The sequence below is a fragment of the Thamnophis elegans genome, chromosome 6 (assembly GCF_009769535.1).
Source record: "Thamnophis elegans isolate rThaEle1 chromosome 6, rThaEle1.pri, whole genome shotgun sequence".
Lineage (NCBI taxonomy): Eukaryota > Metazoa > Chordata > Lepidosauria > Squamata > Colubridae > Thamnophis > Thamnophis elegans.
In genome coordinates, this window is record NC_045546.1 from 8,982,957 (window position 1) to 9,004,516 (window position 21,560).

General features: G+C 44.7%; 1 protein-coding gene across 1 annotated transcript in view; it reads left to right on the forward strand.

The window, feature by feature from the left end:
• The first annotated feature begins 5,614 nt into the window (after window positions 1–5,614).
• The window catches only part of LOC116510364 (putative N-acetylated-alpha-linked acidic dipeptidase), a 42,626-nt gene continuing 26,680 nt past the window's right edge, over window positions 5,615–21,560 (forward strand). The window contains exons 1-6 of the mRNA XM_032219889.1: window positions 5,615–5,836; window positions 9,400–9,511; window positions 10,862–11,048; window positions 14,180–14,281; window positions 17,672–17,797; window positions 19,404–19,590. Coding sequence (XP_032075780.1) covers window positions 5,707–5,836; window positions 9,400–9,511; window positions 10,862–11,048; window positions 14,180–14,281; window positions 17,672–17,797; window positions 19,404–19,590 — 844 coding nt within the window. The 5' untranslated portion in view covers window positions 5,615–5,706. The remainder of the gene's footprint in view (window positions 5,837–9,399; window positions 9,512–10,861; window positions 11,049–14,179; window positions 14,282–17,671; window positions 17,798–19,403; window positions 19,591–21,560) is intronic.

Sequence of the window (21,560 nt, forward strand, 5' to 3'; positions counted from 1 at the left end):
GACTTGCTGCCGAAGTGCTTATCTCTTTGTTGATTTGGCTTTCAGCCACCGAGAGTCTGGACTTATTAAAAAACATTCTCATTTACCTTTGTCTCGGCTTTCGTTCCTGGACGGAGGAGAGGGGTCAGAACACATACTAAAGATGAAGCTAGAAGAAAGAGTGTGGCAGGCCAAAGATTCTTAAAGGAACCGCTACAGGCCTGACAATAATCTCCTCCCTTCCTCCCTCCCTTCCTTCCCTCCCTCCCTCTTCATTCTCTTTTCTTCTTCCTTCCCATTTTTCCTTATTTTTCCTTCCTTGCTCTCTTCCCATCTTCTTCTTTGTCTTTCCTCTTTTCCCTCCTCCTTTCAAATGCAAAAGGGGAAAACCTTTCTCCTTCTGTTTTATTTTCAGTCTGTTTCGATAGCCCTCTGCCAGCAAAAAAACGGAGCTTTGTCAGAAGGTCGCAAAATAGTGATCACATGACCTCAGGGCACTGCGGCCATCATGAATAACACCCAATGGACACTGAACAAACTGTTATATGCCGAGGAGTACTTGTAATCTCCTTGAAAAGCTTCCATTGGAGGGGAGGGGGGGAGTATTTAAGATTGAAAATGTTCTCATCAGAAAATTAGGGTGAACTGGTGCATTGGTCGCTGTGCAAAAATGCACTGCCTTCTTCTCATTTCAATGGAGCCCGCCAGGGAGAATAGGTAACGGTTCCCCTCGCACATATGCACTAGCCGTTCCCAACTCTAGGAGGCGGTGCTCATCTCTGTTTCAAAGCAGAAGAGCCAGCGCTGTCCGAAGACGTCTCCGTGGCTCATATAAATCCTGTGCCTTCTCCAGATTGTCAACTTCAATCCTTTTCTCCTGCCAGGTTACCAACATCCCTTCAGGTACCAACCACCTAAATAGTATATCTCGTTTAATCAGTTGTGTCGCCAGGAATTGATATTCTCTCCTTTGCTCCCTCACTCTTCACAGGATTTGTTTCAGGGTTTGTATCTCTTCCCCTTTGTACATCATTGGCTCCTCTCTTGTTATTTTATAAATTATATCTCTTACTTTTTTCCTCGCGAATCGGATGTGTACTTCTCTGGGCAATCGGTGTTTTCTGGCATAATTTAGCCACCGTGACTAAACACCGAAGGAACACTGAACGCTGTTACCTTCCCACCAAAGGTGGTCCCTCTTTTTCTGCTTGCATTTTTTACATGCTTTCGAACTGCTAGGTTGGCAGAATCTGGGACAAGTAATGGGAGCTCACTCTGTTATGTGGCGCTAGGGATTCTAACCGCCAAACTGCTGACCTTTCTGATCGACAAGCTCAGCATCTTAGCTATTGAGCCACCGCGTCCCTCTGAGGGAGAATAGGTCCATCATCAAAGGGTCATTTACAATCCAGCAGTTTTCTGGAGAGAGATCCACAAACAGAGAGAGAGAGAGAGAGAGAGAGAGAGAGAGAGAGAGAGAGATGGGTGCAAAGGAAGATGGGAAGTAGGAGATGGAATACACTCAGGAAAGCCCGTAGCCCATCCTAATGAGATTATTATTGCAGAGAAAGGAAATGGTGCAATGGGAGAGGCAGACCTTTTCTGCAAATCCAGTAAATCTACAGCAGAAGCCTGGCACTTAATTTTTATTATCGGCTGCACCAGAGAGTGGAGAAATATGCTCTCTTTTATTACGAATATTGGGAAAGAGGGAAAAGAAAAGAAAAATTGGCGTGGAATGGTCACGGAAGGCTGCCACGGTTGTGGGCTCAAATTCACAGTTTATCCGCCCTGTTCTTCTAACCAAAGTGAAATAGCAATAGCAGTTAGACTTATATACTACTTCATAGGGCTTTCAGCCCTCTCTAAGCGGTTTACAGAGTCAGCATATCGCCCCCACAGACTGGGTCCTCATTTCACCCACCTCGGAAGGATGGAAGGCTGAGTCAACCTTGAGCTGGTGAGATTTGAACCGCCGAACTGCAGATAGCAGTCAGCTGAAGTGGCCTGCAGTACAGCACTCTAACCACTGTGCCACCTTAGCTCCTATGAAAGACACCAGATAAACATTGTCCTCTAAACAGGGATGGGATTTAGGCCGTTCGGACCGATTCGGGGGAACCGGATGCTAATTTTACATCTGGTTTGCTGAACTGGTAGTTGGAAGGACTGGCTGGCCCCACCCACCCCACTCCTTCTCTCCCAGGAGTCTCCACGTGGCCCATTCATCATGCCAGGTAAGTGCAGGGGGTGGGATTCAGGCTGTTTGGACCGGTTCCGGCGAACCGGATGCTAATTTTACATCTGGTTTGCTGAACCGGTAGTTGGAAGGACTGGCTGGCCCCACCCACCCCACTGCTCCTCTCCCAGGAGTCTCCACGTGGCCCATTCATCATGCCAGATAAGTGCAGGCCCACAGGCTCTGAGAGGGCAAAAAATGGGCCTCCCAGAAGTTCTGGAAGTCAGGAAAAGGGCCTGTTTTTATTCTCTGGAGAGTCTCTGGAACCTGGTGGAGGCTGCTTTCACCCTCCCGGAGGTTCAAGAAAAGCCTCCCAGGGAGGGTGAAAACACCCCCTCCCCCTGCTGTGGTGTAGGAGGCCAAGTAGGCCACGCCCACCCAGCAATAGCCAGTTGCTAAAAAATTTCAATTCCACCCCTGCCTTTAAATGCTAAAGAAATAGGGAGAATCCAAATCCTTGTAGATATGAAAGGTCTTCACTGCAGCCTTTTAAAACAACCAAGTCATGGTAGGGATTTTCTTCTCCCCCGGGGTTCTTAGAGGCACAAAAAAGATGCCACTAGGCTCTGTAAGTTAACTGCCGAATTCCTTTTCAAAAGAATAAAATCGATAGAATAAAATACTAAACCAAATTTAAAAACCGGAATAACATAGAGTGGACATGGATACTTATGATTGTAGGAAGTCAGCACCCACCCCATAATGCAATGTGTTCGTGACACCCCCCCCCGTGCCCTGCTCTCCTGCCCATGGGTGTGTGACACCTCATGTGACTCCTCACCCTCGCGTAGGCATGTGCAACCCCCCTGCACCTCATTTTGGGACCAGTAGGCCTCCTAGCAGCCTCCTGGGACCAAAAATGGCCCACAGAGGGGGGGTGCTGTACCCCCCCCACACACACACACTCTGCACAGCCCCTTATCCATGCAGGCATGAGACCTCCGCCCTCCCCACACATGCAAACACATCTCCCGCATGTGCCCTGCTTCCACACATTCGTAGCAGACACCCGAAAATCAGCTGGCTGCCGGAAGGCACACGTGTATGAGTGGTGAAGCTGAGCTGGGGCCACAGCTCACATGCCTGCAGAGAAAGCTCTGTGTGCCACCGGTGCACACTTGCCATAGGTTGGCTCTCACAGTCCTATCTCTTCTTAAAATCACCAGCTTGGGCAAATTTCTATTAGAACACAAAATATGAAACACCTTCCTCTCATCTACTCGGGCTTCTTGGCTATTCCTTATTAAGTACAAATGTAGGCAATTCTGCCTTTTTATTCTCAACTCACCTGTTCACATCACTAGCTGATTTACGACTTGGTCTGAACCAGTGGTGGGTTCCGGATCCCATTGCAACTGTGCCGGCGTCCACCACATGAAGACGCGCACCGTGCTCGTCCTGACCTCTTGTGACGCCTCCACGATGCTCCAGCTGCTCATCGCCGAGGTGCCACAGTGGTTAAATGCAGCACTGCAGGCTACTTCAGCTGACTGCAGTTCTGCAGTTCGGCTGTTCAAATCTCACCGGCTCAGGGTTGACTCAGCCTTCCATCCTTCCGAGGTGGGTAAAATGAGGACCCGGATTGTTGTTGGGGGCAATATGCTGACTCTGTAAACTACTTAGAGAGGGCTGAAAGCCCTATGAAACGGTATATAAGTCTAACTGCTATTGCTAACTGCTATTGCTATCGCACAGGCATGTGCACAGAAGCCCCAAAAGCTCAAATACAGGTATGGAGCTTGGGCAGGCGGGTGGGCCCTCTGGAGCACCGTACCGGAACGGTACCAGGTGCTCCGGGCAGACACCAGTACACCCGTACCGGGGCGTACCGCCTGCAACCCACTACTGGTCTGAACCACAAATCTTAACTGTGAGAAGCAAGCGAGCAGAGAATAGCATCTGAAAAGAAAACTAGAGGAAACATTTAAGGAGGGCTGATTTTTCATTGTGCCTCTCCCTTCTTTGAAAAATATTCAGATGGGAGAATAGTTCAATCTGGATCAGTATTTTTTAGCAAGGTTTAGGGGAAGTCTAATTCTTCCGTTTGAATAGGTGTGACACTGATGTACTGTACCACAGCAATTTCTTTTTTAAAGCTACCCCTGTAGCTCCTGCCATTTACGGTAGCAAAATCAAAAGGGGTCTGATCTCACCTTTTTCAACTAACCAATTCCAATGCGATTTTAATATGTTTTCTAATGATTATTTAATTTAAATTTATTAGAGAATGCACTGCCAGATTCCTTAAGCGTATCAGATTAAGTGCTCTCCTGCTATGCGGTTTATGGTACATCCCTGCCATCTAGTGGTAAAGTGCAATATTGCAAAAAAGTGAAAATACTGCTGTTTACTATAAGGGAATGGAATGGAATGGAATAGAGAACCCGGTTCCTTCCTTCCTTCCTTCCTTCCCTCCTTCCTTCCTTCCTTCCTTCCTTCCTTCCTTCCTTCCTTCCTTCCTTCCTTCCTTCCTCCTTTCCCTCCCTCCCACCCTCCTTTCTCTCTCTTTCTTTTTTTCTTCCTTGTCCTCCTCCTGCCTCCCTTTTTCTTGCTCTCTCTTTCTTTCTTCCTTCCTTTCTCTTCCTTCCTTCCTTCCTCCTCCTCTTCTTTCTGTCCTTCCTCCCCTCCCTCCCACCCTCCCTTTTTCTTTCTCTCTCTCTCTTCCTTCCTTCCCTTCCTCCTCCCCCGTTTCTTTTTCCTTCTCTTTCTTTCTTTCTTTCTCTAATTGTCTTCCTTCTTTCCTCCTCTTGTTTCTGTCCTTCCTTCCTTCCCTCCCTTTTTCTTTTTCTTTCTTTTTTCTTCCTTCCTTCCTTTCCTCCCGCCTCCCTTTTCCTTCTTTTTTTTTCTCTCTCTCTCTTTCTTCCTTTCTTTCTCTTCCTTCCTTCCATCCTTCCTTCCCCCTCCTCCTCTTCTTTCTGTCCTTCCTTCCCCTCTCCCACTCTCCTTTTTCTTCCTCTTCCTCTGTCTCTCCCTCCCTCTCTTTCTTTCTTTTCCTTCCTTCCTTCCTTCCTCCTCCTTTTTCTTTCCTCCTTTCCTCCCTCCCATCTGTCTGTCTGTCTTTGCCATGGCCTCCCCAAATTCCTCCTTGAGAAACCTCATTTTACTACTCAGGGAAGTACTGGATTACTTGAAAATTATGTGCTTTTGGCAAAAAGCCATTTCGGGGAGTTGCTGTGGTAAAACACTGAGACCCAAAGAGTTCGCCTTTGCATCGCCCTAAAAGAAACTCTTCTGAAACAAAGCAGCAATGAAGCCAGGCCTGCAACTTTGGCTGCGGATCAAAAGTGGTGTCCAGCCTGGCTGCGGATCAAGAGTGGTGTCCAAGCTCCTTTTTGCAGGTCAGTTTCTCTTTTAGGAGCCTGCAGGAGGAGCCAAGATCTGGAGAAAGAAAGCAGAGAAGACTTTGTCCCCTTCCAGAGCCTGCGAGCCTGGGTGGCTGTTTGGAAGAAGGCTGGAAAACATTAGGCGAATCGACAGCTCTGGAAAGAATGTGGACCAGTTTGAGGACAAGCACCGAACCCACCTACCCAAGGGACGGAAGCTGTGGGCCCCGGACCCGATTCTGGGTGCTAGCAGTGGGAATAGCTGTCATCTTGTTTCTTCTGGGATTTTTAATCGGTAGGACTGAGGCTGCACAATATTGTCATTCTCCCTCTTCCAATGAGAAAAGGGCTTGTAGAAAAAAAGGTTTTCTCTCTCTCTCTCTCTCTCTCTCTCTCTCTCCCTCCCTCTCTCCCTCCCTCTCCCTCCCTCTCTCTCCCTCTCTCTCTCTCTGAATGTGTGATCTGTCACTCATTATGGAAAGGGAAATTGCATTCACGTGCTTGGAAAATGTTTCCGCAGCTGGTTAGGAGCAAGCTGGAAAGGATCCAGATTAGTTTCAGTTTCTAGGGCGGGGGGTGGGGTGGGGGGAATCATTCATGTTTGGGAAATGAAAAATAGTTGGGAAAGTCTGGGAATCCTTTGTGCAATTATTTTGGAATGAACGCCACTTAATGATCCCGGTGGATAACTTTTTTCTTTGTTTGTTTTAAACCAAATGATAAGAAAAAGAAAGAAAGAAAGAAAGAAAGAAAGAAAGAAAGAAAGAAAGAAAGAACAATTAATGCAGAAATATATAGGAACTAGACAAAGAATTACCAAAGAATTACAATTAGTGCTCAATATATCATTAATGAGAAATTAACAATTAAAAAAACCAAAAGTATACACAATTATTTTAACAATATGAGAAAGGATTGGAGTCTCTGACTTGATTTCCAAAATGTTCACTATTTATAATAAAAAAGGAAAGTAAAAGGAAAGGAAAGGAATAAGGAAAGGAAAATAAAGGAAAAGGAATTGAAAGGAAAAAGGGAAGGAAAGGAAAAGAAAGGGAAAGGAAAAGGAAAAGGAAAGGAAAGGAAAAGAAAGGAAAAGAAAGGGAAAGGAAAAGGAAAGGAAAGGAAAGGGAAAGAAAGGGAAAGGAAGGGAAAGGAAAAAGGAAGGAAAGGAAAAGGAAAAGGAAAGGAAAAGGAAAAGGAAAGGAAGGAAGAAAGGAAAGGAAAGGAAAGGAAAAAGAAAGGAACGGAAGGAAAGGACAAAGAAAGGGAAGGAAAGAAAGGGAAAGAAAAGGAAGAAAGTAAAAGAAAGGGAAGGAAAGAATGGAAAAGGAAAAGAAAGGAAAGGAAAGAATGGGAAAGGAAAAGAGAAGGAAAAGAAAGGAAAGGAAGGAAAGAAAGGGAAAGAGAAGGAAAGGAAAAAGGAAAGGAAAGGAAAAGGAAAAGGAAAGGAAAAGGAAAGGAAAGGACGGAAAAGAAAGGAAAAAGGAAAAGGAAAGAGGAAAAAGGAAAGAAAAGAAAGGAAAGGAAAAGGAAAGGAAAGGAAAAGAAAGGAAGGGAAAGGAAAAGAAAAAGGAAAAGAAAGGAAAAGAAAGGAAAGGAAAAGGAAAGGAAAGGAAAGGGAAAGAAAGGGAAAGGAAGGGAAAGGAAAAAGGAAAGGAAAGGAAAAGGAAAAGGAAAGGAAAAAGGAAAGGAAAGGAAAGGAAAGGAAAAAGGAAAGGAAAAGAAAGGAAAAGGAAAGGAAAGAAAGGAAAGAAAGAAAGGAAAGGAAAGGAAGGAAAGGAAGGAAAAGAAAGAAAAGGAAAGGAAAGAAAGGAAAGGAAAAGGAAAAGGAAAGGAAAGGAAAAGAAAGGAAAAGAAAGGGAAAGGAAAAGGAAAGGAAAGGAAAGGGAAAGAAAGGGAAAGGAAGGGAAAGGAAAAAGGAAAGGAAAGGAAAAGGAAAAGGAAAGGAAAAAGGAAAGGAAAGGAAAGGAAAGGAAAAAGGAAAGGAAAAGAAAGGAAAAGAAAGGGAAAGGAAAAGGAAAGGAAAAAAGGAAAAGGAAAGGAAGGAAAAGGGAAGGAAAGGAAAAGAAAGGAAAGGGAAGGGAAGGAAAAGAAAGGAAAAGAGGGGAAAGGAAAGGAAAGGAAAGGAAAAAAGGGAAAGAAAGGGAAAGGAAGAGAAAGGAAAAAGGAAAGGAAAGGAAAAGGAAAGGGAAAGAAAAAGGAAAGGAAAGGAAGGAAAGGAGGAAAGGAGAAAGGAAAACGAAAGGAAAAGGAAAGAGAAAGGAAAAAGGAAAGGAAAAGAAAGGAAAAAGGAAAGGGAAAGGAAAAAGGGGAAGTGAAAGGAAAGAAAGGAAAAGGAAAAGGAAAAGGAATAGAGAAAGGAAAAGAAAGGAAAAGGAAAGGGGAAAGAAAGGAAAAAGGAAAGGAATGGAAAAGAAAGGGAAATGAAAAGGAAAGGAAAGGGAAAAGGAAAGGGAAAAGGAAAAGAAAGGAAAGGAAAAAGGAAAGGAAAGGGGAAAGGAAAGGAAAAGGGGGAAAAGGAAGGGAAAGAAAGGAAAAGGAAAGGAAAGGAAAAAAGGAAAGGAAAGGAAAGGAAAGGAAACAAGGGTAAAGGAAAAAGAAAGGAAAAGAAAAGGGGAAAAGGATGAAAGGAAAGGAAAAGGAAGGAAAAGAAGAGGGAAGGAAGGAAAGGAAGGAAAGGAAAAGAAAGGGAAAGGAAGGGAAAGGAAAATGCAAAGGAAAGGAAAAGGAAAAGGAAAGGAAAAAGGAAAGGAAAGGAAAGGAAAGGAACAAGGAAAGGAAAGGAAAAGGGAAAGGAAAGCATGCCCTGACAAATGGCTCCGTGTGCCACCTGTGGCATGCGTGCCACAGGTTCGCCATCCTAGGTATAGGGTTTCCTGCCAAGGCAGGGGGTTAGACTAGAAGACCTCCAAGGTCCCTTCCAACTCTGCTATTGTATTGTATTGTATTGTATTGTATTGTATTGTATTGTATTGTATTGTATTGTATTGTATTATAATATTATATTATATTATATTATATTATATTATATTATATTATATTATATTATATTATATTATATTATATTATATTATTATATTATATATATTATATTATATTATATTATATTATATTATATTATATTATATTATATTATATTATAATATTATATTATATTATATTATATTATATTATATTATATTATATTATATTATATTATATTATATTATATTATATTATATTATATTATTATATTGTATCACTGGCTTAGGCTGTTGTGTACAGTCATACTGATTGATTATAGGTAGTCCTCGACGTACAGCATTTTGTTGAGCCCTCAAACTTACAACGGCACTGAAAAAAAGTGACTTATGACCATTTTTCACCCGGCTGTTAGAGCAACAATGGTCACATGATCCAAATTCAGACACTTGGAAACTGACTCATATTTACGACAGTGGCAGTGTGTTGGGGGAAGGGTTCATGCAATTCCTTTTCGCGACCTTCTGATGAGCAAAGTCAGTGGGGAAAACAGATTCACTTAACGGCAGTGTTGCTAACTGAAGATTGGCAGTGATTCACTCAACAATTGTAGCAAGAAAGGTCGTAAAATGAAGCAAAACTCACTTAACTGTGTCACATAGCAACAGAAACGGGGGCTCAATTGGGTCATAAGTTGAGGACTAGTTGTACTGCAGTTTATGATTCATGAAGAAAGTAGTGAGGGTGAGCTAATTCCACACCCAGGTTAATTGTGTTAACACACTTGGTGTACCTGCGCTAGTGAGGAGGTGACACTTGAATTGCAAAATTTGGGGCACGTGACAATTTACCTCTTGGCTTTTCGTGTCACATAAATTGGTTTGATCTGATTTTCAGGTTGGCTGGCGAATAAACATGGCCATCAGTTGCCGAGGACAGATGCCCATGAGAAAATGTTGGAAGCCTTCATGAAGGAAATGAAAGCAGAAAGCATCAAGCAATTTCTTCAGTAAGCTACCGTATTTTTCTGAGTATAAGACTCTCCAAAGTATAAGACCCACCTAGCTTTTGGGGATGAAAATAAGGGGGGGGCAAATCTGCCTCTGCCTCCCAGCAATTTGCCTCCTTGCAACAAACAGCAAACAATACAGACATTATACACCGTTTGTGGTGTTACATTTCAGACTATAGTTGTACAGATGTTGTTAACATTGATGTGTTTTCTCGAAGTATAGTTATTCTCCGGTATTTAAAAGAAGCTACAATAGCACTGGGCCTCTTCGGATCAAGCATTTATTTTAAACAAATTCTTCATTTTGCTTAGTTGTCTAGAACAATAATAAAGCAGTCTTTAAAAAATAAGTCTAATAATTTGAACATTCTATAGGCATTTATAGTTATTGACTTACCTCCTTGCAGCAAACAGCAAACAGCCTGATTAGCACAAGAAAAATAAAATCTGCCTCTGCCTCCCAGCAATTTGCCTGTGCAGCAAACAGCAAGTTTCACTTTCAATTTCAGCATGGGCCTCCCGATCATCAGCTGTTTCCGGCTGCAGGGATTGACATAGCTTATGGCAGCTTCTGCAAGCCCCATTTTCCCCATTTGCTGCAAGGAGGTAAATTGCTGGGAGGCAGTGGCCAAAGGGTGAGGCGGTAGGCAGGCGGGGCTACATTCGGTGTATAAGATGCACCAAAATTTTCACCCTCTTTTAGTGGGGAAAAAGGTGCGTCTTATACTCCGAAATGTCTCGCTTAACAACATGTATTATGGGCTCAATTGTGGTCGTAAGTCGAGAACTACTTGTATGGTTGACTGCCCAGAGTTACACGTTCAAGATGGGATGTTGTGTAAAAGTTCTCAGCTAATCTTTAAGAAGATGTTGGATAGCCATTTGTCTGAAACAGTATAGGGTTTCCTGCCTAGGCAGGGGATTGGACTAGAAGACCTCCAAGGTCCCTTCCAACTCTGCTATTGTATTGTATTGTATTGTAAGTAAAAAAAAAAGAAGTATAACCGTCTACCCAGATATAAAGAAAAGTATGTTTTCTACAGGGGTGGATTGTTGCTGAAATTGCTGCCGGTTCTGTGCACAATTTTTTTGTGTGTGTGCGCACACCAAACGTAAGCTCCTCGTGCATGCGCATTTGCACCTAAAAAGTTCCGTGCATGTGCACATTAGAAAAGGGAAAAAATACATTTTTTGCAATAAAGATTGTTCTGCGCATGCGCAGAACTAAAAATCAAGATGGTGCCAGGGGCGTGGCTGGCCGAGTTACTACCTACTTTGTCGAACCGGTTGGAACCCACCTCTGTTTTTTCTACTGTCGGGTCAATAATGCCATCTTCTTTCTTCTAGCAATTTCACCCAGCAGCCTCACTTGGCTGGTACACAGGAGAATCTACGCCTAGCTGAACAGATACAAGCCAACTGGAAAGCATTTGGCTTAGACTCGGTCCAAATGGCTCCTTACGATGTTCTGCTTTCCTACCCCAACAAAACGAATCCTAATTATATCTCGCTCATTGATGAGCGTGGCCAAGAGGTAAAGGAGGGGGGGGCTGGATTATGTATAGAAAGTAATTTTCACAACCAGATGCATTAGGCTAATATGGGGTTGTATAGGGGGCGTTCCTCGGCTTATGAACCATAATGGAGATTTCCATTGCTAAGTGATGTGGTCATTAAATGTGGGATCACATGACCAGAACCCAACTTTGCAACCGTTTTTATTGTGGCCGTTGAGCGAATCGCCATGGACATTAAATGTGTTGTGCAGTTTTTAAGTACTGTATTTTTCAAAGTATAAGATGCACTTCCCCCCCTAAAGGAGGTTGAAAATTTGGGTGCGTCTTATACAACGAATGTAGCCCTGCCCACCCGCTGGCTCCCACCCTTTGGCCTCTGCCTCCCAGCAATTTGCCTCTTTGCAGCAAACAGCCTGTTTCAGCTTCAGCACAGCCTGATTAGCACAAGCAGCTGATTGTTGGTGGGATCGGCTTCCCGACCAGCAGATGTTTCAGGCTGCAGGGATTGCCATCATCTATTGCCGCATCCGTGCCCCCATTTTGGCCTCTACGTGCCCCGTTTTCGGCCTCCTTGGGCCCCACTTTCCGCCCATTCCTATGGAGTGTGCAGAGGCTGAAAACAGGATGCAGAGGCCGAAAATGGGGCGCACGGAGGTGGCAATCTGTTACGGCAATCCCTGCAGCCTGAAACAGCTGATTGTCGGGAGGCCCAACAATCAACTGCTTGTGCTGATTAGGCTGTGCTGAAACTGAAACTGGCTGTTTGCTATTTGCTCCAAGGAGGCGAATTGCTGGGAGGCAGGCAGAGGTAGAATTTTTTTTCTTGTTTTCCTCCTCAAAAGCTAGGTACGTCTTACACTTCGGAGCATCTTATACTCTGAAAAATATGGTAAATCATATGGTTCTTAAATGAACCTGCCTTCCCCCATTGACTTTGCTCTTCAAAGGCTGGCTGGTCATGATCATGTGACTGAAGGATGCTGCAAACATTGTAAATGGCAGCCAGTTACCAAGTGCCCAGATTGTATTCAGGTGATTGCAGATGTCAAGCCTGAAGCCATTTTTCAGCATCTTCAGGGCTGCCACAGCCGAGATAGTTGGTATTGGACCTGGGTACTTGAGAGACCGCCTGCTGCCAATTACCTCCAATAGACCGATCAGATCCCACAGATTAGGCCTCCTCCGAATTCCATCCGCCGGCCAATGCCGACTGGCAACTACCCAGAGGAGAGCCTTCTCTGTGGCTGCTCCGATCCTCTGGAACGAGCTCCCTGTGGAGATTCGAACCCTCACCACCCTCCAGGCCTTCCGCAAAGCCCTTAAAACCTGGCTGTTCCGACAGGCCTGGGGCTAAAGAGCTTTTGCCCCCCCCCCCCTCGAATGGTATGGTTGTTGTGTGCTTTTAAATTGTGTATTGTTATGTCTTGTCTTTTTTATCCCCCTGTCTGTACCCCCTTCCCTGATTGAATTGTGAGCCGCCCTGAGTCCCCTTCAGGGAAAAGGGCGGCATATAAATGTAATCAATCAATCAATCAATCAATCAACTGTTGGAATGGAAGGGGAGAATAGAGATAGCTGGGGACTTGTAGTCAAAATATTTTTTTTCTTATGGGAACTAAGGACACTCACCGGGTGCTGGGAAGGCATGGACTGGAACCAACTGAAGTTTGGATTGTGACCTTATTGGACCGTGTGATGGACATGAAGAAAGGGGGAGAGAACATTTGCTTTTAATTTGGGTGGGGAAAACCGCAGGACTTTAGAGTCGGGTTTTCACCAGATGGTGCCAATATGACGTGCCTAATAAATCTGTTGTCAGCGTTCCAAGTATCAGGTAGAATTAAATCAGAGTCCAAGGCAAAACGATCCTTAAAGTTCCAATTTAATAAAGCAGACATCTTAGCACATTTGTATTAATCCCAGTTCTGGAAATGACATCAGAATTCCACCCAGTTAAAAGTTCATGATCTTGTCCCCACACCCACAATCCATCACATGGTCCAATCTTCTTCTTCCACGCTGGCATCCACACCCAGCTGCTTCCAGTCAGGTGTAAAAGTGCAGAGACAGAAGATGACCTTGGCTTCTAGAAAAGAATGAATTTGGCCACTTTAAGACTTGTGGAGTTCAACTTCCACAATCCCTCAACTTGCCATGCTGGCTGAGGAATTCTGGGGGTTGAAGTCCATGAGTCTTAAAAGGGCTAGGTTTTGAGACCCTTGCCTTAATAATTACACAAAGCCATCACAGAGATTCATTTGGCATTATATGCTAAGCAAACACAGCCATTGTTTTGAGGGTTTAGCTAAATTGGCTTCATTTTGATGGGCCCGTTTCTTAAATGAATCTCCACTCCTCCCTCAACTCCCTCCATCACCCCCTCCCTCTATAAATCTGTATTTATTTATTTATTCTATTATGTAGTGTATATTGGAGATGGTGAACCTTTGAGAGCTGTATGCAACTAAATTTCACTTTAATGTATGCCAATTAGTGTCCATTCAAAGCAGTGGTGGGATTCAAATAATTTAACAATTGGTTCTCTGCCCTAATGAATTCTTCCAACAACCAGTTCACCAAACTGCTCAGAAAGTTTACAACCGGTTCTCCCGAAGTGGTACGAACTGGCTGAATCCCACCACTGATTCAAAGTGACAATAAAGTTATTATTCTATTCTGTTCTGTTCTGTTCCCTTCTGTTCTTTTCTGTTATCTTCTATTCCAGTCCACTCTCTCCGCTCCACTTCACTCCATTACATTCTATTCCATCCCATTCCGCTCTGTTCTGCTCCGTTCTGCTCTGCTTCGCTCTATTCCATTCCACACCACTCCACTCCATTCTATTACATCCCATTCCACTCCGTTCTGCCCCGTTCTATTCCACTCTGTTCCATTCCATTCCACTTCACTCCATTCCATTCTATTCCATCCCATTCCGCTCCGTTCTGCTCCATTCTGTTCCACTCCACTCCATTCTGTTTCACTCCACTCCATTCTATTCCATCCCATTCCGCTCCGTTCTGCTCCATTCTGTTCCGCTCCACTCCACTCCATTCCATTCTAAACTTTTGCCCACACCCACGTTGGATGAATCAGATGTTGCTTTTATATGCCATTTCCCCCCTCTTGTGCCTTCTTTACTATATAGATTTTCAACTCATCACTCTCTGAGCCTGTTCCTGCAGGATATGAGACTGTTGAAGACATTGTCCCACCTTATAGTGCTTTCTCGGCCCAGGGTGAACCAGAGGTAAGGCTTAAACGGAATTGGGGCTGCCTTTAGATCTGCAAGGTTCTAAGCTATATGCCTGTGGAGATTCTCAATCATTCAGATCTTAGATGTCCCAAAGGTGGTTTTTTTCCCCCCAAAAGGCAACTGTACTTTCCAGATTATTTGTTTGAAAATGTTTCCACTTCTTATCTAAGGAAAACCTTAGAACGAAAGAAGCTTCTTGGATGAAATAAAACTTAAAAAAAATACAAGAAAGTCCACATGCCTTTTGGAAATAAGTACCTTTGGGTTCTAAGATATAGGAAAATGTAACTGCTCTATCTGAGCTAACAGAGAAGAAGGCTGGACGGGAATTGGATCTGGCATCCTAAAGCTGTGAAGAACCCCCTTTAAACAGAAGGCCTCCTAGTGATTGGCCCAAAGTGACCCAGCTGGCTTTCATACTTAAAGTGAGACTAGAACTCACTGTCTCCTGGTGGCTGGCCCAACGTTCACCCAGCTGGCTTTCATACCTAAAGTGAGACTAGAACTCACTGTCTCCTGGTTCACCCAGCTGGCTTTCATACCTAAAGTGAGACTAGAACTCACTGTCTCCTGGTGGCTGGCCCAAAGTGACCCAGCTGGCTTTCATACCTAAAGTGAGACTAGAACTCACTGTCTCCTGGTGGCTGGTCCAACGTTCACCCAGCTGGATTTCATACCTAAAGTGAGACTAGAACTCACTGTCTCCTGGTGGCTGGCCCAACGTTCACCCAGCTGGATTTCATACCTAAAGTGAGACTAGAACTCACTGCCTCCTGGTGACTGGCCCAATGTTCACCCAGCTGGCTTTCATACCTAAAGTGAGACTAGAACTCACTGTCTCCTGGTGGCTGGCCCAACATTGACCCAGCTGGCTTTCATACCTAAAGTGAGACTAGAACTCACTGTCTCCTGGTGGCTGGCCCAACGTTCACCCAGCTGGCTTTCATACCTAAAGTGAGACTAGAACTCACTGCCTCCTGGTGACTGGCCCAACGTTCACCCAGCTGGCTTTCATACCTAAAGTGAGACTAGAACTCACTGTCTCCTGGTGGCTGGCCCAACATTCACCCAGCTGGCTTTCATACCTAAAGTGAGACTAGAACTCACTGTCTCCTGGTTCACCCAGCTGGCTTTCATACCTAAAGTGAGACTAGAACTCACTGTCTCCTGGTGGCTGGCCCAAAGTGACCCAGCTGGCTTTCATACCTAAAGTGAGACTAGAACTCACTGTCTCCTGGTTCACCCAGCTGGCTTTCATACCTAAAGTGAGACTAGAACTCACTGTCTCCTGGTGGCTGGCCCAACGTTCACCCAGCTGGCTTTCATACCTAAAGTGAGACTAGAACTCACGGTCTCCTGGTGGCTGGCCCAACGTTCACCCAGCTGGCTTTCATACCTAAAGTGAGACTAGAACTCACTGCCTCCTGGTGACTGGCCCAACGTTCACCCAGCTGGCTTTCATACCTAAAGTGAGACTAGAACTCACTGTCTCCTGGTGGCTGGCCCAACGTTCACCCAGCTGGTTTTCATACCTAAAGTGAGACTAGAACTCACTGTCTCCTGGTGGCTGGTCCAACGTTCACCCAGCTGGATTTCATACCTAAAGTGAGACTAGAACTCACTGTCTCCTGGTGGCTGGCCCAACGTTCACCCAGCTGGATTTCATACCTAAAGTGAGACTAGAACTCACTGCCTCCTGGTGACTGGCCCAATGTTCACCCAGCTGGCTTTCATACCTAAAGTGAGACTAGAACTCACTGTCTCCTGGTGGCTGGCCCAACATTGACCCAGCTGGCTTTCATACCTAAAGTGAGACTAGAACTCACTGTCTCCTGGTGGCTGGCCCAACGTTCACCCAGCTGGCTTTCATACCTAAAGTGAGACTAGAACTCACTGCCTCCTGGTGGCTGGCCCAACATTTACCCAGCTGGCTTTCATGGCTAAGGTGAGACTAGAACTCCCAGTCTCCTGGTGTCTAGCCTCCTGATGACTTAACACTCAACCAAACTGGTGCTTGTCCTACTTTAGACTTTCAGATAATTTAATCAAATTAAAATGAAGATCTTAATCTTTAAGATTTTAATCTTATAGAAACAACCCAACAGGTAGAGGAGGCAGGTAAGAGAACTGCAGACCCTTTAGTGTCTATGCCTCCATGGCATCAACCCAACACAGGTACCACCCAGAAGCAATTCCTAGTGATTAAATTTGACACATAGACACACGCACACAGTCTGTTTAGATTGGATTTGGGGAATGATTTAACAGAATCCAACAATTAAGCAGTGCCGAGCCAAGTTAATCTGGGACGAGAGATCCTTTATACCAGTGTTGGTGAACCTTTTCGGCACCAAGTGTCGATACAGGAGTGCACATGTACATACCTGCACACATGCTGGAAACCGTAAGAGCAGCCTGGTGTGCTCCTCCAGCTTCCGGCACACACATGCATACTGGCCTGGTCTTCCAGTTTCTGGCACAAGTGTGTGTGCGAAGACCAGCTGGCCTATGCATACGTGCATGCCAGAAACCAGAAGAGCAGCTGCCCAGCATGCACATGCGCCCTCAGCAGCTGCACCTCTGGTTTCCAATGCTCCCATGCGCACGAAGACCAGCTGGCCAGCGCGCCGGAACATGGAAGAGCAATGGGCGACAGCTCACGTGTCCGGAGAGATACAGTAGCTCTGCCTGCCACTTCCAGCACAAATGTCACAGGTTCCCATCATGGACTTTTACTGTCTCATTCAAGTATTAACCAGGTTCAGCACGGAGACTCTAGGTGGTCTCCTATTCAAGATTAACCAAGCTCAGCACTACTTAGTTACTACTACTTAGTTTATTACTTAGTTACTACTTAGAGCCAAGGTGGCGCAGTGGTTAAATGCAGCACTGCAGGCTACTTCAGCTGACTGTAGTTCTGCAGTTCGGCTGTTCAAATCTCACCGGCTCAGGGTTGACTCAGCCTTCCATCCTTCCGAGGTGGGTAAAATGAGGACCCGGATTGTTGTTGGGGGCGATATGCTGACTCTGTAAACCGCTTAGAGAGGGCTGAAAGCCCTATGAAGTGGTATATAAGTCTAACTGCTATTGCTATTGCTATAGTTTCTGAGCAGCAGAGGGATAGAGTTAACAATGTTTTTCTTACTTGCAGTTGTTAGAAAGTTTTAAGACAGACAAGAGGGATTTGCGGTTTTGAACGTTGCAAGGGCAAATTTTGTAATAGAATTGTGTTCAAATGATGAACGTGTAATTGCTAAAATGCACATACTTTTACTGACGTTTGAAACGGACGAACAAACAAAGAGAAAGCACAGCTGAGTGGGTGCGCTTTGCAACTTCCCCATGTCATCTATATGCGTTGTTAACACACCGTTTGTATTCCAGGGAGATTTGGTGTATGTGAACTATGGCAGGATAGAGGATTTCCACAGATTAGAGCGAGAGATGGGAATTAATTGTTCTGGGAAAATTGTCATTGTCAGATATGGGAAGATCTTCAGAGGAAATAAGGTAAGAGGATATCAGCTTTGCTTTTTCAGGGGAAAGCTTATGAGAAACTGAAAAACAATTAGGGGACGGGAGGCTAAAACATATGAAAAACAGTTGCAAGAATTAGTTAAGTCTAGTCTAATGAAAAGAAGGACTAGATAAAGAAAGGATAATGATAATGAATTATGTACGCGTATGGGTATCATATAAGGGAATTGTATGTAAATGGTAAACAGGGATTTGGAAAGAAGGATTAGAAAATTTTGGTATTAAATATTATGGATGTTTAGCTAGAATAGGATATGAGGATTTAATGTTAATGGAGGATTTTATAAATAAGTAAATGAAACGCCAGTATGTGGTTATGTATTAAATCTTGGTATATTTTATGATGAAGGACGTTTAAATAATCATAGTCAAAGAAAGGGGAGGTATGATGATAGTAATTTAATAAATATCCGAGTTAAGATATTAGAGTTAATATGAATTATATTTGATGACGGTGGAAGAGATGCACAAAAGCCTTTTGTAACCAACTGATACACTTTCTACAGTATGTAAAGAAGGAGGATTCGTATGTTTGTTTTGAAAATAAAAATATATTTAAAAAAAGAAAAGAAAAGAAGGACTAGAGAAGAGATGGGTTGCTACCGGTTTGCACCGTTTCGGGTGAACCAGTGGTGGAAATTGTGACTGGGTCGCCAAACCGGTAGGGATGACAGGCTGGCCACGCCCCTGAATTGGTTCCCCGGTCGCCCATATCATTGCCAGCAAGTTTTTTTAGTCATTTTTTTAATGTTCTGCGCATGCGCAGAATAATTTACAGGCAACTGCGCGTGGGCAAGCAATGTACAGTGGGCACACGGGCAAGCAAAGCGAGCAGCACATGCGCAAAGTGAACAGCATGCGCACGAAGCAAACTGGCAGTAACGCCAGCAGCAATCCACCCCTGGATTAGAGGTGACATGATAGCTGTGTTCCAATATCTCAGGGGTTGCCACAAAGAAGAGGGAGTCAAACTATTCTCCAAGGCATCTGAGGGCAGGACAAGGAGCAATGGAGGGAAACTAATCAAGGAGGGAAGCAACTTAGAACTGAGGAGAAATTTCCTGACAGTTAGAACAATTAATCAGTGGAACAACTTGCCTCCAGAAGTTGTAAATGCCCCAACACTGGAAGTTTTTAGGAAGAGATTAGACAACCATTTGTCCACAAGGATAGAGGGTTTCCCGCCGGAGTAGAGGATTGGATTAGAAGACCTCCAAGGTCCCTTACAACTCTGTTATTCTGTTCTATTGTATAACATAAGAGCTGCAATGGTGCAGTGGTTAGAGTGCAGTACTGCAGGCTAATTCTGCTGCCCGCTGGCTGCCTGCAGTTTGGCAGTTCGAATCTCACCAGGCTCAAAGGTTGACTCAGCCTTCCATCCTTCCGAGGTGGGTAAAATGAGGACCAAGATTATTGGGGGCAATAGGCTGACTCTGTAAACTGCTTAGAGAGGGCTGTAAAGCATTGTAAAGCAGTATATAAGTGCTATTGCTATTCTATTGGTCAAGCTATGGGGGAATTTTTTTAGCTATGTGAATACAATCATATACTGTAGTTCGCCAATCCTGTTTATCCCTAGGTTAAGAATGCTTACCTGGCTGGGGCCAAAGGCATCATTTTATACTCAGACCCTGCTGATTCTTGTGCTCCTGGAGTTCAGCCTTACCCAGATGGCTGGAATCTGCCAGGAGGCGGAGCCCAACGTGGCAACGTCCTCCTTCTGGATGGTGCTGGAGATCCTCTCACTCCAGGATATCCAGCTAAAGGTGACCAGAAAAGAGGACTTCTAGGGGATGCGTCCTAAAAGAGGCACAACCTGAGGTTCAGATACTTGTGAGAACAGTGTCGTAAGAAAATTGCATTTGATTGTGTTTTTTATTTGTTGAACTACCATATTTTTCAGAGTATGTCAGCACTCCTCCATTAAATAATTAGGAAAGGAAACCACGAGACTCCATTGATAGAAATCAAGTGTACTTTTACTAATTATAAATGATTAGAAGCGTAGCAAAGCGAAGACTGATTATTTAGGCGCGAAAGCAAATGATATATAGAATAACCCATTCCCCTCCCCTTGGCATCCCAGTTACAGTCCAATCATAATTCTCCCAAGTGTCAGGTGTGAGATAACTTCGAAAGGCATGCATCACCCAGATGGAATGTCGGTGCCGTTGGCCTTGGCGGGAAACCCCCTCCACATGCGCAGTAAGACAGGCAGCAGAAACTCCAGAATCTTCCTCCAGCATAATTAGTATTCCCCTCCCAAATACCATGCCTCCCCTCCCCGTTTCAATGGCAGCCGAAGCAGCAGCAAAGCAGAGGCTGACAGAGTATAAGACACACCAGAGTATAAGACCAGGCAGCAAGATTTTGAAGAGGCAAATTACAAAAAAAAAAAGTTTTTGCACTCTGCAGACCTCCCAAAAACGGCCCATTTTTTCACGAAAATGGTCCTCCTTCCCCCCCCCCCAAAAAAGGGCATGAATAGCCTTTAGGAGGCTTGTAGAGTGCTCCGGGGGGGGAGCAAAAAACAGGCCGTTTTTTGTCAAAAAAGGGCATGCATAGCCTTTAGAACATTTATACAGTGCTTCCGGGGGCTGGGGGGGGCAAAACTGAGAAAAAGTGGGCTGGTTTTTGCTCATTTCTGCCCTCCCCAGCCCTCAGGAGCACTCTGAAAGTCTCCTAAATGCTCTGCACGGCCATTTTGGTGAAGGGGTGGGGCTTTGGGAGGCAAAAAATGCTGTATTCAGTGTATAAGACGCACCCAGATTTTCAGCCTCTTTTTTGATGGAAAAAGGTGCGTCTTATACTCCAAAAAATAAGCTGGCGTTGCCTGGGTATTTATTTATCCCAATCCTGTATTAGATAGGAATGGCGATGTCAAGTGGCAACGTGAGGAATGGGCTGTCCTCCCTCCTTCCATGAATGTCGCCGCAATTCCTGAAGAGGTGATGGCAAGAGCAACTTCTCCCCGAGTCCTGATTTTGGCGACAATTAAATAAGTTAAAAATGTTTTGCCTGTGCCCCAAGAAACGTAATTTCTAACGTTGCATTTCCCCACTTACCAGAGAGAGCCCCCTTATGGAGTACTATGATGCCGTTACCATGGCAACTCCACTGTGCTGTACAGTAGAATCCATTTTAAGACAGTACAGAAGAAGCCATTTTAAGGCACAACAGACTGCATCTTAACAGAACAAACACTCCGAGGGGTGTTAGGGGTGTCTTACCCCCACAGTATTTGTTTTCAGAGAGTAAGTAGTGTGCGTACCAAGTTTGGTTGAAATTGCTTGAGAAGTTACAGAGTTATGCTGGAAAACACACACACACACACATACAGACACACACATACACAGAGCAATTTTTATATAAGATAGATACAATTGAGACAGGAATTGGACAACTGGCTATGGACATCTTATTGTGGCCAATAAGCTATGGGGAAATACAATATTTATTGTGTTGAGTTGGGATAACATGCCAAAAGTGTGTGCACTTGACAGCATGTGCAGGCGTACTCATACTCATAATGCAACGCATGCGCAATACCCCAGTCCATCCCGCTTCCTGCATATGCGCCACCCCCTGTGCTTCCCCCTATCTCCCATGCATATGTGCACACACCCTGTGACTCCCTGCACATGCATGTGCCTCTCCCGCATGCACCCCCATGCATGCACAGCAGAGCTCCGGAAATCAGCTGGCTGGCAGGAGGTGCATGCGCATGCGCAGTGAA